The sequence below is a fragment of the Hyposmocoma kahamanoa genome, unplaced genomic scaffold, assembly GCF_003589595.1.
Source record: "Hyposmocoma kahamanoa isolate Upper Pololo Valley unplaced genomic scaffold, ASM358959v1 76, whole genome shotgun sequence".
NCBI classification, from domain to species: Eukaryota; Metazoa; Arthropoda; class Insecta; order Lepidoptera; family Cosmopterigidae; genus Hyposmocoma; species Hyposmocoma kahamanoa.
In genome coordinates, this window is record NW_020653900.1 from 409,334 (window position 1) to 427,286 (window position 17,953).

Genomic DNA, 17,953 nt, shown 5'->3' on the forward strand with positions numbered 1-17,953 from the left:
AAAAAAATGCAGTCGGATTGAGCTCTTCCTTTTTTGAAATCGGTTAAAAAAATTAAAATAACAATAATGTACACTTGTAGAACTGATGCCATTTATGTCATGTTTTTTTGTCCGAATTGTCATTTTTCCAACGATTCCTTTACGAATTATGGACATTATTGTTGAAGGTCAACAAGTACAACTTCTATATTAAAGTCGATAATGTATCTGACAATCACTAAAAAAATAAGAGATGCAATGATTAGTATCCACGCAACAGGCGTTTTGCCAAAAAAAATCTTCGCGCTCACTGTTAAATCTGAAGAGAAATTACATTACAAAACATCTTACAAATCCGCACGGAATAAACTGGCCATATCGATATTTTTTTGTTTATGGTACCTAGTGGCGGGACGAACAACCCCCTGCGCCTACTGGTAAGCAACACGCCTGTCCAAAACAGTTGCAGCGCCGCTCAGAGCTTTAAATAGCAGATCTGAGGGGCACTGCCACTGCGCCCTGACGGGGCTCAGACATAAGTTATCAAGTTTCATGTACCTGTAATTTCACCAGCTCTCTTACCCGTCAAAACTGGAGCGCAGTAATGATCACATTACTGTTTGACGACAAAAATATACTGTGAGGTGGCAGTGCTTCCCTGGACGAACTCTTTCACAAGGAGCTCTAGAACTACGTGATTATATTATATGTGTGATTTTAACGGAAAATGTCGGGTCTAATTAGGTACCTTGGGCTCCAACATCTGTGCAGCTACGTCCATAAGCAACTGTAAGCAGCTGTTCACATCTATCTCCTTGTTCTTTTTCATTCTTTTCACTTCCCTCCTCACCGTGTACGAGGCATCGTCTATGATATCTGAAATATTAAAAATTAATGATACAACATGGGTACGGTGACGTTTTAGATTTAAAATCTCTAGAGGTGTAGTGATGTAAAATAGAATGAACAAAAATCGATTTATATATCTTATCAAGATAATTTGTAACGAAGAGTGAATCTATTTAGAGACAGTAATTTAAGAACAAACAATAAACAAGATTAAAAGGATTCAATTATTACGTTATTAATTTAATAAAAAACTATACAACAAAAAATAAAATCAACAGCAAAGAAACAAATTTTGACCAATTACTCCAAAAACATCCAGCAAATGTCAAACACAAGAAAACTACCAGCATGCAAAGTGTAACCACTCGTATTGACGCGATACATAATAGCCGATTCGATTTAGCGATTCTGTAGTGTAAATCTCTATAAATATCCCGTTTTACGCATCTGAAATTTATTTTTATCTTTATTATTTCATTTTTTATCTACTTTATATACTGTAATTTTTACTTAAAATTACAATTGCAACAAATATTGTTTGTTTTTGGTGCACTGTAACAAATTTACTATTTCTTTTTGTAACCTGATTGAGAGATTAAATAGTATGCGTGGAAGGTAAAAATTGAAAATGTCTGGACCTCATCATATCTGAAATGGACTATATGATAATTCATTCACCTGAAGCCAATTTCAAGTACTCTGTATTAAACTGAGCGTAGTGATAACCGTCGAAGTTGTCATTCATGAGAGGTATTCGTTCCAAATTCACGTTGTCGAACAGTTTGTACGCTTTCGTACCAACTAGAATGTTTCGGAGGCGTTGCATTCTGGAAATAAGAAAAAAATACTTGTTATTGAATGTTATCACACACATACCTGTTACGCAAACTGTGGATTCGCTCTGGACCTTTTGGAGGGAAAAGTGTCGTTTTTATTTTGACTTTCAATTATTTTGTGAAATCTAGTTTAAAGTGGAATAGGATAGTGCTAATGTGCCTTAATCGAAGATTAAAACGCGAAATTATACGAATCTCGAACTAAAATACCCGTATCGGCTCGTTTTAAGGAATCCCGAGTCAATCCAAGCACGCCGCCTCAAATTGCTTATCCTCTATGTGGCGGCCATATTTACAGAAACCTAATTAAACTTCATGTTTAGGCTAATGGCTTTGCCAAAGCCTTAATAAATTAAAAAAAAAATACGCAAACTGTCACTCCTTTCGCATCGTGCCTCAGGAACCGCCTCAATTAAGCGCCTGTAATAAAAAATACCACCGAATTCAAAATTACCCGGTTTCACTCTCGTTGTTTACGGTCTCACGTACCCCTTTTTTTCGCTTACCATACCCCTTGTAGATTGAAGTGGACCTTTAGGGATCGACATAGACAACTTTGGGGTCATTAAGCTATACCCCGGAAGAAAAAAAGAATAGAAGTGCCTTAAGCCTTGATTACTGTCGGAACCGCTGTCGCCAAAACGCGCACAAATAAATGACAAACACTATGAAATCTTGATAATGATTGGTCATAGTTTCTAATTTAAAAAGATGTAACAAATTGTGGATTGTTAATATAATTTAAACTTTCCCCAGTCGCTATATCGTTTACCTTTATTGCAAGTTACGACGTTTTGATTTTATGCATTGAAATTTTATTTAACTTGCTGCCATCTAGCGGCCAACAGCTGGACTACGACAAACGATTAACATCAATAGAGAATAGTATCTTCTCGACAACAGATGTCTTCTTTAACGTACATATTGCATAATGAACTTTATTTCCATCAATTCAGTTTAAAATTAACAAAAGCATTTTTCGCTAAATTTTTGTTCGCTGCTAGCACGAAAAATTGGAAATGGTTACTTAGTTCTCCAGAATATAAAACTCGGCCATATTGCTCTGAGATAATGTTTACTTTCGTTTGTTACAGTACAAAAAATCAATTCAATAAACAGAAAATAGAATATTTATTAAAATAAAAGTTACCAATGATATGGAACACTAACGGTTAATATTTTTGTTGCGGCTTTCATTTTTTTCACTGCTATACAGAGATTTTAGAGAAAAGAAACATTTTAGAGAATTTGCAAGAATGACACAACCATACAAACATACAAAGCGAAAATGGCTGACTGAACTCAAGTAGGTCTAACGAGACCTAATGTTGGCACGCGTACGATGCTAACTAACCACTTCTACTGTATTTATTGTTCCGTGGGCTATACTCACCCGGGAGTGATCCGCGGCGAGCTTCTCGGAACGTGCACTGTGTGCCTGCGGCGCACGCGCGGCGCGGCGCTCAGCACCAGCTGCGTGATGCCGCGAACCGCCACGTGCGGTCCGTTGCCTTGCAGCGCGCCGAGTAAGCCAACCCACATCTCTTCGAACTGTTTCTTTGATGACCACCCGATAAGATTTACCCTGTGAATATATAACAACAATAAATCACAAATATATGATACCGCCAACGCGTTCTGTAAATAAACATGCCCGTCAAGTACCATGTGCCTGTAATTTCACCAGCACTCTTCAAAATCGGAACACAAAAATGCTGGCATTAAAATAAAATTATCATCATGAACCCATTTATACGCCCCCTGCTTGGCACAGGGCAGGTTTTAGGCCTTAGTCCGCTGGCCCAATGCTGGTTGGGGACTTCACACGTTTTCCGATGGTGGTGACCCTTCTTCGACGTGCAGGCTTCATGACAATGTTTTCCTTTACCGAAAAGTTAATGGAAAATTTCAATTAAATTTCGCACGTAAATTCCGAGAAACTGAAAAGTGCGAGACCGTGGGTTCGAACCCACGATCTCTACTTGAAAGGCGGTAGGATAAACCATTAGGCTACCACGACTGTCAGACATCACATCCAGAATATGTAGGCATTACAATGATATCTGCTAGGATCATGATCTGTACGATTGTAGTTGCGACAGAGATGTACATTGTAATCCACCGGACTTTGTCAAGATGTATTTTAATTAACTTCTTTTAGGTATTTCATGTCTACTGTTTTTCTTTTTCTTAGGAAATGAAACTATTTTTCTGGATTTCAATCGCGTATATCGCGGCCAACATTTCGGACCCTTTACAGGTCCCATTGTCACGGTTGACTGAGGTGGTAAAGTTATCAACCAGTTATGTCTAATATTAATGCAAACCACCCTATTTTTTCACTATAGTTACAAAAGGCATCAAATAAATACCTTGTTTTTAACTTTACAAGGGACATTCCAATTCACGCTAAATTATGTTTTACAAATTATTTTATTTCAACAATATGAATTTTTATTAAGTTAAATTTATTATTAACTAATAAATTAAAACATGTTAATTAGTACTATATATTACTGTGTTTTTTTAAATATTAAGTGACGGGGCAAACAAGTTGTGCGCCTGGTGGTAAGCGACACGCCTGTCCATAACACTTGCAGTGCCCACTCACAGCTTTAAATCGCAAAGATCTTAGGGGGTACTGCCACTGCGCCCGTCACCCAGACACATAAATTGAGAAGTTCCATGTGCCTGTAATTTCTCCAGCACCCTTACACATCTAAACCGAAACACAGTAATGTTGACATTACTGCTTGGCAGTAGAACTACGTAAGGTTTGTACTAAAGTGCTTTGCATAGCTTTCATTGGATTGCAGGTTTATGTTCCTTCATGTAGAATATTATTTTTTTACCACTGCAATTGACAACAAAAGGGAATTCCCTTTACTATAATTAACAGAGCAACGGAATTAACCCTGGGGTACTTCCTGGAACACATCGCACGCGGTACGCATTGAACCCGGGACCTTCTCATCAAGGGCCCACAGTGCAAACAGTTGGGCCAACGAGGTCGAGCTTGTCGAAATTTCTTTGTAATGTATTTTAAACTGTAATTTATTGCTGCACCTTATCCAGTATAACTTTTTTTATAAAAATAGACCTAAAAGTTCGTGGATATACATCTATTTCCCAAGTTTTTTTGAAATCGGTTAACGGAAAGTGCGCGAAACCGGACCGGATGGGCCCAATACTGAGGTATTCTCTTCCCAACAAAAAAAATAATCATCAAAAGCTGTTCACAAATACCGGAATTATCGCGTAGAAAAAAAAATAGAATCGAACTAAGACTCTCCTCCATTTTTTTAAGTCCGTTAAAATAAAATAAATAAAAACCTGTCTTGTCGTCTGTCAAACTTCAATTTACATTTTCGAATGTATATAAAATCCTATGCAAACTGTTTGAACGATCTTCCCCCATAAAAACCATATTACAAACACGGCTGAACTAACTAAAAACTACCATTTACAAATTCTAAACTTGTATCCCACCCCGTAAAAATTTAAACAATTGACAAACTTAAAAAAATACCTTCTGAACATTTTTCCATTCGCATAAAAAAAACTAAATAAAATTACACTCTACATTTGCAAACATAAAATTTAATATTATGTAAGGAATGTAAGCAATTGACAACTTAAGGCTCAACTCACACTGGCGCAGAGTCGAAGCGTCGCGTCGCGTCCTGTTTTTCAACTACACTCCCTGGCGACGCGCGACACTCGCATTAGTGCACCGACATCACAGTGTGGTCGGCGTCTGACGCCTCACGGCGCCCAAGAGACTGCGTCAGTGTGAGTTGAGCGTTAAGTATGCTCTCGCTTACATTGCAGTATCCCAATATACCAATTAATGTAATAAATATGAATATAACATACGAAAAGCGTAGCAAGTTAACTTACCTAAACAGGAAAGCCTCTAATACGTCCATATCTTGCAATGCTTGCAGCGGCAGATCAATCTTGTTCAGCTGATCTTTTTTAGCTGTGACATCGACCGACGACCACGCAATTGGTGGAATGAGAGCTATGTTGCTTACTATATCCAATCTGTAACATTTTATACCTGTAATTATTCAACGGACACAAGAATAACCTGTCTCATACATCCGCTGCCACATATAATGTAGGACGTCTGAAGACGTAGACGTCTACAGACGTCGTGTCAATCTACAGTAAGTTGCTAATTGAAATGTATGTGCAATAACTTTGACATTCATCAAATTTTGAACACTCAGAAACAGGTAAGGTGGCAGTACTTTCCTGGACGAACTCGTTCACAGGGAGCGCTACTGCTACTCATACTATGTCTTTAAACTTACCTAGACAAACTAACAAGTAGGCTCTCGATGGGTTCTCTATAACACTTAGCCATAAAGTCCCCTTTTGTGACGTAGAAATTTTGTTCCCAATAGTCCAGTAGAGTGACCAACTTATCTCCGACTATGAGGATATCTGGTTTTGGACTGTCCGAATCCGATGTCCGCATGTAGTGCTGGAGAATTAGTGGTTTTGTGTCCTGGGGATAGAGTACATTATCTAAAATACTCATTGTTATTCAAGAGACATAATAGTGACGTTTCTATATGACAAGTAAAGAATTAAAATTTGGATTTTATTAATAATTAATAGGTGTCTGTAGTATAAAATCGTTAAGAGAGACACTGTCAGGGCTCCGTCATTCGCTGGAGGTTACGCAATAAGTGCCTACCGCTGATGTGTCGCCGACAGTGCAAGCACTCAGACAAATCTTTCATTTGCATTACAATCCTTGTGCAACCCCAGCATTCGGTTCCGCACGATTGTATACGGCGAGCAAAGTTATTTTCACTTCTCTGAGCGCGTGCCTAGGTTCCTTTTCCAAGTAGTGAGCGCCTGGTCTGATTAGTCAGATTTAGAAGGCTATTATGGCGAAGGTACTTTCGATTTTGTATGAGACTGATGTATCTGTTACTTAGTAACTATTCTGTGACACGGTTTTCCTAACGATTTTAATATAGCATTCTAAATCGACACGGTGTTATTTCTTTCGTCCACCGTTTATAAAAAATATTTAAAAAAGACTAAAAAAATATTACGTCAGTAGGGCGCGTGACGGGTTAAAATACTGTTTCTCACCTTCACCAAGTACTTAACAATCGCATATAGACTGCTAATAGCAGACTGCGTTCTATTCACATTGCTGTCAAAATTCAACTCGGACCATATCTCTCTAAATGACAACGCATTAGCGACATTATCAACTGTCACCGCAATCACGTTGTCCACTATTACCGTATCTGTGGTTAATTCCGTAGCTCTGAACGACACATCAGCATGAACAGGACTTTCGACAATTTTCTTATTCTTTATCAAAAAAGATAAATATTGCAAAGACATTATTGAAAATATAGCAATGTTCTTTGCCAAAGACATTGGTAATAAGTGTTCAAGGAATTTTTCCAATAAATCGCAGTCGACTTCGTCTGTGGAAACGATTATTCTGTCCAAAGCATCTAGTAGACCAGTCAAAACGGTTTGTATTGTAATAAATTCCTGATAAAACAATTTATCCTGAAAGACTTGATGGCAACGTCGCGTGTATCTATCAATACTTTGTTCTATATTCAAATTGAAGTTCTCAGATTGGCTGAGAGGACGGTTTTGTTTCGGGAACAATCTTATGACGTCTGTCAGACTCTTGTCAAAAGTCATTAATGAGATATTGTATAAATCCGGTAGATCTGGCGGTACAAGTTCCGTTTCTTCGTCGGAAATTTCAAGGTTCCCAAATTTTTCCTTTAAACTTTCATTGTCTGTAATTGGTATGAAGAACTGAGATTTGGAGTCTTTGTTATCGCTCTTTTTGAAAACGTGGAGACTGTTGACTACGTTCAGCTTGTTGCTGTCGATTGACGACGTCATTTCTTCTTTTCTCGCCGTTTCTCTTCGGTTTCTCATATCCTCCTTCTCAATCTCTTTGCTCTCATAAACCGATACTATATTCAAGAAATCTCTTAGGTAATTATCACATGCTACTTTGAAGCAGGAGCAGAGCAGTTTTCTGTCAAACTCTGGGCACGACATCACAGTTGTCAGATCCTCTTTTGAAAGGTTCGACAGGAGTAAAGCAAGCTCGTTATGTTTCGCCACTTTAGGAGTACTGCAGTCCGTATGGCAGCATCTGTAAATAAAATCCAAACTGAAATCTGATGGGATACTACATTAGAGTGGTTACACATGGCGACATTTAGCAGCGATATAAACGCGCGATTACATCGATGTAATCACCTATAAATCCAAAGTGTAGCAATGCAATCGCGCGTTTGTATCGATGCAGTCGCGTGCTTGCATCGTGTGTGTGTAAAGGAAGACTATTAGCTACTGCATCGCGGTTGCATCGCTGCTAAAAGTGGCCCTGTGTAACAGCTCTTAGATCTACTTATTTATTTATTTATTTATTCCACATCATATTACACATTTCTGATGATAGGTAACCTCGACCCTACCTCGACCCTACCTCGACCGTCACGTTTTTGTACAATGTCTTACGTCTTTAGAGTTTATTAAAGCATTTAATATTCATTCCTTTAAAATTTTTAAAATTATGAACGCCAAGGACTCCAAGGGTATTTCATGAGTTTGTTACAGGCTTCAGTGTATTTACGTTATTTTTATCAGCGCGTCTGCCATGAGTTTATAGTTTACCACTGAGAAGAAGTGACCAGTGCGATGAAGACGGTTATAAAAAGGTGGAAAGGAAAAAGAAGTACACCAGCTGTAACCTTAGTGGCACCGCGCCGACCGGACCTAATCATTTACTGCGTCCAGCGATGGCGACGACGTCGTTATACGTGTAACGGCTTCATTACTCCACAAAGTCTGCCGATATGTGGATTATATACGGGTGAAAGCCCATGCTATCCTTAGGGTCTAGCAGTTGGGGTCCCGTCACAATGTGATTTTTAATTCATTTGTGGTGAGAGTACCAACCCAACATCTGTCGACCTTCATGAAGGATGAGTTTTGGCCGAAGGTCATTACCGACGTTTCCGAGGCCGGCTACCGGACACTCACGTTGCGTCACACGTCACAAACAATACGTGTAAATCATTGACTTACAATTATATGGACGTCGGGTCCGCGCTAAAAAGTGTCCGCACTTGTAAGGCGCTAAAATCGTATACAGAGCGCGACACTCCGCTTTAGTCTTTATTTGTTTTCCGGACAGCGCGATATTGCGATGACATAACAATTTAAATTTCGAATAGGTTGACTTGGGACATTTTTTTCGTGGTTTTTGTATTAGACCCGTCGTCCATTTATTTGTAAGTCAATGGTGTAAATAATAATTTAGTAATTAGTGTTTTATTATATTATTATGTATGTTAGTCTACAAGGAATGTATTTATGGGTCTTTGTAACGTGAATATAAACGTCAAACGTTCGCCTCAGGCCCAGCCCGCGCCTGGGCCGCCTGTTTGTCATAGCGTTCAGCGCCGGACCGTGCTGCCTCACCATCCGGTTTCAATGTGGCAGAGTGCATAAGAACTTGGAACAGTACAAAAAACACCGGGCACGGGTCGCTCCCGCTACCGCCTCTGTATTGCTAGAGCACGGCCTATTATACTTATATTACTGAATGAAAATGACGAATACACACAACTCCGCCGCATTTGTTTATACATCCGTAAAACTTACGTGGTGGCACGTAACGTGGACACTGTAATTGTACAGTAAATAAAAAATAGACTCAATCAACTGAGATAAAAAATACGCACGGATGTTAACATTTCGTAAGCTGACTCACTTCCTCCACATTATAATGTAAAGATACAACTGACATACAAATGGCATCCGTCGGGTTTTTTTTTATTTATTTAGTATGCTAATTCCATTTAACGTAAATAGGAGTCTTAATCTAGAAGGACAATTGGTTAAAGATGACATACAACTTGCACTGTCCGACCACGACATTTTATGGGGTTATGAAAAGACAATCAAAAATAGAAAAATAAATACGTTACAATTATATATTATAACAAAGATCGAAACACTAAGAAAAATTCATTCACTACGGCTGGATTCGAACGAGCATCGTCAGGCAATCCCGTCCAGGTGCTGTGCCAATTAAGCCACGGAACGAACCAGCAGATCTTACGAAATTTTCATAATTTTCTGAGCGAAGAAATAAATTTCTACGGCAAAAATGTCGTTGAAAATTAAAAACAAAGATCAGCAACAGGCACATAGAAAAATACCTGTGAAAAGTACATATTAGTTGGTGCGAGATTTTAAGACCTAATTATGATCTAATTACAATTATTTTTGTACTAGTAAAAAAAAATAATTAAACACAACCAATACATATCTAATGTATATTTTGTTAACAATCCATGGCAACAAACTCAATTTTTTTTAAATAAATTTTCACCCGTTTATTTGGGTAGGCAAAGGTTCCACCATACAGCCTCTTCATATATTTAGACGAAAGCAAAAGTACCAAGACAAAATAAAAATTACCGAGTGACCAAGTACAGTTTAAATTTTAACATACAACATTGCATTTGATTATCTGTGAAATAACGATTATTTGTTTTATTACCACGATATTCAATTACTTTTTGTGAAATTACTCCACTAGCTTATTATATATTATACATAGGGGGCACTATAAGTTTCCGGAACTGGTCACTTACATAAACAATATTTAAAAAGTAATTACAACATTTGAAAATGGAACTCTTTGGCTGTAGCTATAGCTACCAGTAACTGTCAAAATGTTCACTTTCGGTCGAACGTCACTGGTAACTATAGTTACCAGTAAATTACAGTATCCGATTGGTGAACTGTTTTACAAATAACTTTGGTGTGGTGTGATGAAGACTTTAATTGCGATAGATGACATTATTAATTAATTTCTGTAATTATTACCTATCAAAATGAACTTCAGGATGTGCTTTTTCAGATGGTGTTAAAACTTTAATATTTTATATCTTATTGGAATCACAATCTTATTGGAGAAAAGGTCATCAAAGTGGAGGTCATTGCACCTTGTGATTGTTTTTTTTTAAACTTATTATTAAAATACTTTTTGGAGTAAAATATCACATAAACACATAACTTTATTCAATAGAGGTTGTATTGAAACCTTTTTTAGGTGGTTATATTGTGAGTTGTGATAGGATTCGTCAATTTTCTTCCTCGCGACTTATACTTTTTTTACACCATTTTCGCAAATTTTCGCCATTTTGGTCGCTACCCGCGACTGTTATTAATTTATTTTAAAAATAGTTACACTTTATTTTCATATGATTCTAGTGTTAATCGATAGGTATTTAAGTGCTTGTCATCTTTATATATACATATTTTGTTTCTTAATATAGTGAATATACAATGTAGTTAGAAGTTAAAGCGTAAAATACTATGAAAATTTCTCAGAAGTGTTCAGTGTACTCAGAAAAAAAAGTAATAAAGTCATCGTATTACAATCATAACTGTAGTCTAAGCAAGAGCTACTTAAGTGCTCTTATCGCCCATGTTATTCTTTTTACAGTAGCTTAATAGGTTCTTAAGTTTCAAGTGTTTATATTATACCTACTATTAGACTTTAAGTGTAATTTAACAGCTCAACAGAGCTTCGCTCTTCGCTCGCTGTATTCAAACGCGGTCGTGTGAATCTCAGTAACGAATTTCGTAATGGTCGCCCGTCCATTGCTGAGAACAAATAAAACATCGATGCCTTGCGCCGTATGATCAAAACAGGCAGGCATGTGACATACCATGAAATTCGGGCATCTTTAGGCTTATAGCTTATAGGCTTATAGGCTTGAGTCAAATACAATCAATACTACACAAACATTTGGGTGTGAAAAAGCTGTGCGCTCGGTGGATCCCACACAATTTGACTGACGCTCAAAAAACGAATCGCGTCACTTGGTGCAATGCCATGCTTACCAGATTCAACGAAGGGGCGTCAAGTTTGGTGTGGGACATAGTACCTAACTAGTGACGAAACATGGGTTTATAGTTACGATCCCAAACAAAGCAGCAATCGAGCGTATGGGTCTTTCAAGACAAGCCGAAACCAACCAAAGTGGCGCGCGTGCAAAGTGCCTCTAAGCGGATGATTGCTTCTTTTTTTAAATAAAACTGGACACGTGGCTACTGTTGCTTTGGAGAACCGTTGTACCGTGAATAGTAATTGGTACACGACCATTTGTTTGCCAGAACTTATTGACAAACTCCGTAAAAATAATCGTAAACGCCGTAACATCTTGCACCACGATAATGCCAGTTCTCACACGGCCAGACAGACAAATTAATTTTTGAAGGTGAACAACGTTGGCCTTATGAGCCATCCCGCGTACAGTCCCGACCTGGCACCTTGTGACTTTTATTTATTTCCAAAAATTAAGAACCAGTTACGAGATTAACGATTTTCGTCACCTGAAGAGGCTGTCGGAAAGTATAAAAAATATATTTCAGAGATTGTCACGGAGGAGTGGTATAAATGTTTTCAAAATTGGTGGTGGTAAAAAGCGCATTAACGGTACGGAGAATATTTTGAGAAACAATAAATTAATTTCTTATGATTTATAGTATTTTTTTCTAATTCATTCCGGAAACTTATAGTGCGCCCCACATATACAATGAAACTGCTGTAAAGTCTGAATGAAGAAAAAACATGTATCGCACAATTCAGAGTCAGCCACCTCGTTTGCAGTTACTGTGTTCCGGTTTTGAAGGGTAACGGCGCGTGTGCACGCTAAGAAACTTGTCGTGTCAGCAAAAGAAAAAACAAAAAGATCTAGCCACGACAATATTTCGTGTCTGTTACAGACAAGAAAATGATGACTATGTACACGATACGAATTCTTTCGGGCAGACGTGTGTAGGGTAAACGTGTCATGCATTGACGAGGTAGCTGTCGTTTTACTACCGATTGTCAAAAGAAATAAAGAGGAAATAAAGAGGTTGGTCGTTTACTGACAATGCGTCGTCGGGGGTAGACAAGAATTTTTTCTTGTGCGGCGTCGAGGCTGTGTACACAGTTCATGTGTAGAAACGACACGAATTCTTCCATAACCCGGCGACTTTTCTTAGCGTGTACACGCGCCGTTAGGGTGCTGGTGAAATTACAGGCACATGGGACTTGTCAACTTATGTCTCAGGATGACGGGCGCAGTGGCAGTGCCCCTCAGATCTTTGCGATTTAAAGCTCTGATTGGCACTGATATGTTATGTACAGGCGTGTCGCTTACCATCAGGCGCACGACTTGTTCGTCCCGTCACTTGATATTTATTTATTTATTTTATAGATAAGATACTTCAACAGTAGTACATACACTGTTAGATAACAGTGTATAGATAGTGTATAGCAAATACTCGTATTATAAAAAAAAAACAGAAACCTGTTTTTGAAATAGTCTCGAAAATTTTAAATAGTTAAAAACAGTATTTGCTATACACTATCTATACACTGTTATCTAAGAGTGTATGTTGGACATACATACATAGTGCATGGACGTTGCAATATGTCCGAAACGTCGAGGTAAATAAAATAAAATATATTTATACGTGATTAAGTCCCGGATTAAAAATCAAATAATGTGTAAAAATCGTGAAAGTTTAAATCAAAGTAATGAAAGCCCTAATTTTAATGTTACTTGTATTTCGAGAAAGCAATATTGATGTGTGTACATTGAGTAATTCAGACATACCGGAGCCCGGTGAGTAAGGTAAACAAACTGACTCACTTCTGCCCGTGTAATTAAATGATGTAAAAGTGGCAAATGCATATGATAACGTGTTATAACAAACAATGCATTACGCATTACATTAATACAAACATTAACAATTAAATTAAATACATTAAAAGAACCGCGTATAAGGGTAGTTCGAAATGACCGCTAAAATATGGAACATTCCCCCGCTTCTGCGCAACTTGTAATCCATTCAGTCTTTTAAAGTTAAAATCAAACAGTACTTAACTAGAGCTCCAATGAAGCGGCTAGGTAACCATCTTGTTTACTTTTATGTCATTTTTTTTGCTCTTTTTCTCTGTTTAAAGGATTATCAGTAAATAGTGGAAATTGCTTACAACAATCATGACAGCGTTTTCTACGGGTGGCCCATAGTAACGTGCTTTTTTCAAATCATATTTTCTCAAAGTCGCAGGGACGGGAGGGGGAATTGCAATTGCAATTTAATTACCATGGAGTAGTTCATGAGGCAACAGCGCGTTTTTTGTGTTCGCGCCATATACGAAAATAGTCGCTCTTACACATACATCAGTGTTCGTCGTTTGTTCCGTTTAGGATATGGTTTTAATAGTAATAGAAACTGCCCTACTGTCAATTTAATTAAAATATGGGTCAAACGATTTGAAGAGACCGATTCCTTATTCAAACTTAGGCAAAAGCCGTGAAAGAACCTATCGTACAAACGAACGCGTGGAAGAAGTAAAGAGATCAGTGCACGAAAATCCTCGCATGTCAACTCGGAAACGTTCGACTGTACTGGGATTGTCTCGAACTTCATTGCAACGAATTTTATCACTTGACTTAAAGTTTCATCCGTTTAAAATACAGCTGGTGCAAGATTTAAACGAACAAGATTTACAATCACGACTTGATTTTGTCACTGAATAACTTAAAAATCGTTCGAATCTTAACAATATTCTGTTTGCCGATGAAGTCCATTTTCATCTAAATGGGTTCGTCAACAAGCAGAATTGTCGATATTGCAGCGGATATAAACCTTTTAGAAGGCACCAAAAACCTCTAAAATAATGACTTACCATAATCAAAGATGGTTAAATCTATGGCAGCTTACGTTGCATTTTCGAATGATGTCGGAGACGCAGACTGGTGAAACATCAGTGACTATCGGGGAATATTCCCCGATAGTCACTGTTTGGGCTGCCATAGCATTTTGAGGTATTACATAACACAATCATAATAAAAATATAACTGTTAATTCAGAGCGCTACATGGAGATGTTTCGCAATTTTTTGCAACAAGAACTAGTGAGAATGTCAGGTTACAATATCTGTACCATGTTTCAGCAAAATGGGGCAACTTGCCATACATCTGACGCCAGTATGGAAGTGGTGAACGAAATGTTCCCTGAGAAGGTAATCTAATATAATGTAAGAACAATAAGAGCATTAAATGAGAACATTAGTCAGGAAATGAATAATAATAATAATAATAATAATAATAATAATAATAATAATAATAATTTCTTTATTCAAGAAGTTAAAGATAACACAAAACGATTATAATGATAATAATATAATGAGATCGATCTCAAGACAAACACTTAAGCGCGTGTTCCAAAACTTAAAAGCCAGATTAGAGAAATGTCGTGCTTGTCAAGGGCGTCATTTAGACGATTTGATTTTTAAATCATAAATGGCAATTATTCATGTGTGTTATAAAAATATATTTTAATAAATAATACTATAAGTTGCAAATTGTTTGATTTTTTAAAAAACCACTTTGCTGTGGGCCACCATGTAGTTTTTTTGCTGTATGAATATGTCTAACACATGTAATATATTTCACACATTCAATTCATGTAACAATTGTTAGTTATTATCCTATTAGCTTTTTTGTTAAATTTTAAGTTATATTTTGTAATTTTAGTGTTAACTAACATCAGAAATTTCATGCCATCTTATCCTATATAAGCGGTTCCAACTAAAAACTTGCTTTACAGCCATTGACTTACAATTATATGGACGTCGGGTCCGCGCTAAAAAGTGTCCGCACTTGTAAGGCGCTAAAATCGTATACAGAGCGCGACACTCCGCTTTAGTCTTCATTTGTTCTACGGACAGCGCGATACTGCGATGACATAACAATTTAAATTTCGAATAGGTTGACTTGGGACATTATTTTCGTGGTTTTTGTATTAGACCCGTCGTCCATTTATTTGTAAGTCAATGTTTACAGCAGTCGAACTGTGACATAAAGCTGTGTATCAAACACAGCATTATGTCACAGTCCGTTTCAGCTTAAAATGGTAATCATTGATTTCTTTTTGTATAAGTCTTAATAAGCTAAATAAATTTCTTTTCTTCTTTCATTAAAGGGTCGGTTGAAAATAATTGCACTCAAAGATTTACGCGTATATTTTACAGACTTCAAAAAAAGGAGGAGATTCTCAAATCGCCTGATTTTTTTGTGTGTTCGTGTGTGTGTATTACGCGATTACTACGTCATTTGTGAACCGATTTCGATGATTCTTTGTTGAAAAGAAAATATTCCATCTCTAAGGGTGGAAAACTAGGGGACGAATCCGGTTTCGCGCACTTTCTGGTAACCGATTTCAAGAAAATTTGGCAAATAGATGTCAATCCACGAACTTTTGAAGTCGGTTTTTTACTACTCTGCACTGAGATTATTCACTCTCATTACATAGACCCCGCAGTCCTTGAAGACAAAAGTCTTCGAGCAGTGCGTGTTGCCAGCGATGACCTACAGCTCTGAGACGTCGTCACTTACTATTGGCCTCATAAATAAGCTTCACTCAACGAGCTATGGAGCGAGCAATGCTCGGTATTTGTTTACGTGATCAAATCAGAAATGAGGAGAACGAAAGTCACCGACATAGCCCAAAGTAACAGCAGGTTGAAGTGGCAGTGGGCAGGGCACATAGCTTGTAGAATTGACGGCCGTTGGGGCAGAAAGGTTCTCGAATGGAGAACACGAACCGGAAGGCGTCTGGATAGACGGATGACCTGGTAAACTAGGAGAGTAACCGATGGATGCACGTTGCATCTAACCGGCTAGTCTGGCAATCTTTGGGGGAAGCCTATGTTCAGCAATGGACGTCTTCCGGATGATATGATGATGATTACATAAACATAAAAAAAAATCTCACCGGCACAAAGCGATTCCGTGACTACAAGTGTACGTGTAGACGTGTAGTATTAGACACAACAAATCATGACACTTTTTTTTGCAATCAGATGAACAATAATGGAATGAGCACTGAACCGACAAACATACAAATATACATATCGATGGTTTTCTAAAATAGTGGCCTATCACAAAAGCACGGAATTTATCAGGAACATAGTTTACAAAAACTGAGACGTGTCTACCGCGCAAAATTGACATATAGTAGACCACCGCAACGTTGTCATGTGATTATTTTAACCAATGAAAAGCTTGGTGTCCCATTCATAATAAAATTTAGTATTTTCTGAATTAATCTCAGTAATAAGTCAAAAAAGGAACTATTTTGGGTTAGGCCACTACTCTTGAAAAGCAGCGATATTTAGTAGTAGTTTAAGTAGCAGTAGAGCTCCTTGTGAAAGAGTTCGTCCAGGAAGTACTGCCACCTTACCTATTTCTGCCGCCAAGCGCTAATGTGAACATTATTGCGTTCCGGTTTCGAAGGGTAAGGGTGCTGGTGAAATTACAAGCACATGGGACATCATATGGTGCAACAGTGACGCAATCGTATTTTTGTAATGTTAAACGAAATGTATGTGAATTGTTTTTAAATTTTATTTCAAGTTTATAAGGTGTCGACAAAACTTTGTGAATTTTTAGAAAATACCGGGCGTCTAACTGCTATGCCGTAAGAGGGAAGTACCTTAAATACCTTAATGAAAGAAGACTTCATTTTGATTTTAAAAACAATTCGAACTGCATTCAAACACTTTTAAATAATCACCTGTTTGAACCGGGAATCGAACCCGTTAAATATTAAAAAAAAACATGTAATTTTACTATACTGATCGAAAGCCTCAATCATAAGGATTGTTTTCTTCTAAATAATATAACATCTTGAATACAAGGAACACCATGAAATTTAACATTTACTTTGAAATTTTGTCGAACGTGTAAGAGTGACTACGCACGGCGACTATTAGCAGTGATGCAAGTTTGCTGGGACCGTACAGGTGTGAGAGTGCGCAGGAGTTACAAATTGAACTTAGATATATTATTTTAAACACTCACCATGAAATGATAAATAAATCAACAGGAAGCGAATACATCACTAGAGTGAGAATTTGTGTGCTATAGAAAGGGATACAATTTGAGCATTTGATAACTTAAATTAAATTTAAACTCGTTCTTTCGCCCCGGAGGAGACGTCTCACGTAAGCATGTTGACCCCTCGACGTGACTACGCTTAGTGGCGAATTTGCAGTCTTGGCTGCCCTAGGCACCAGGCCATGTAGGCAATACCAGCCACCCCTTTCTCAGCACTCATCTTATACTGGTAGACTACATAATGAATTTGCTTTAATTATATTAATTAATTTATCGCGATCAGACAAGCAGACGGAC

At 37.6% G+C, this 17,953-nt stretch overlaps 1 protein-coding gene across 1 annotated transcript in view; it reads right to left on the reverse strand.

The window, feature by feature from the left end:
• The window catches only part of LOC113232577 (huntingtin), a 77,372-nt gene that overhangs the window by 10,289 nt on the left and 49,130 nt on the right, over positions 1 to 17,953 (reverse strand). The window contains exons 33-38 of the mRNA XM_026467344.1: positions 6,780 to 7,824; positions 5,984 to 6,180; positions 5,565 to 5,711; positions 3,058 to 3,249; positions 1,507 to 1,655; positions 728 to 855 (exon numbers count right to left, since the gene is read on the reverse strand). Coding sequence (XP_026323129.1) covers positions 728 to 855; positions 1,507 to 1,655; positions 3,058 to 3,249; positions 5,565 to 5,711; positions 5,984 to 6,180; positions 6,780 to 7,824 — 1,858 coding nt within the window. The remainder of the gene's footprint in view (positions 1 to 727; positions 856 to 1,506; positions 1,656 to 3,057; positions 3,250 to 5,564; positions 5,712 to 5,983; positions 6,181 to 6,779; positions 7,825 to 17,953) is intronic.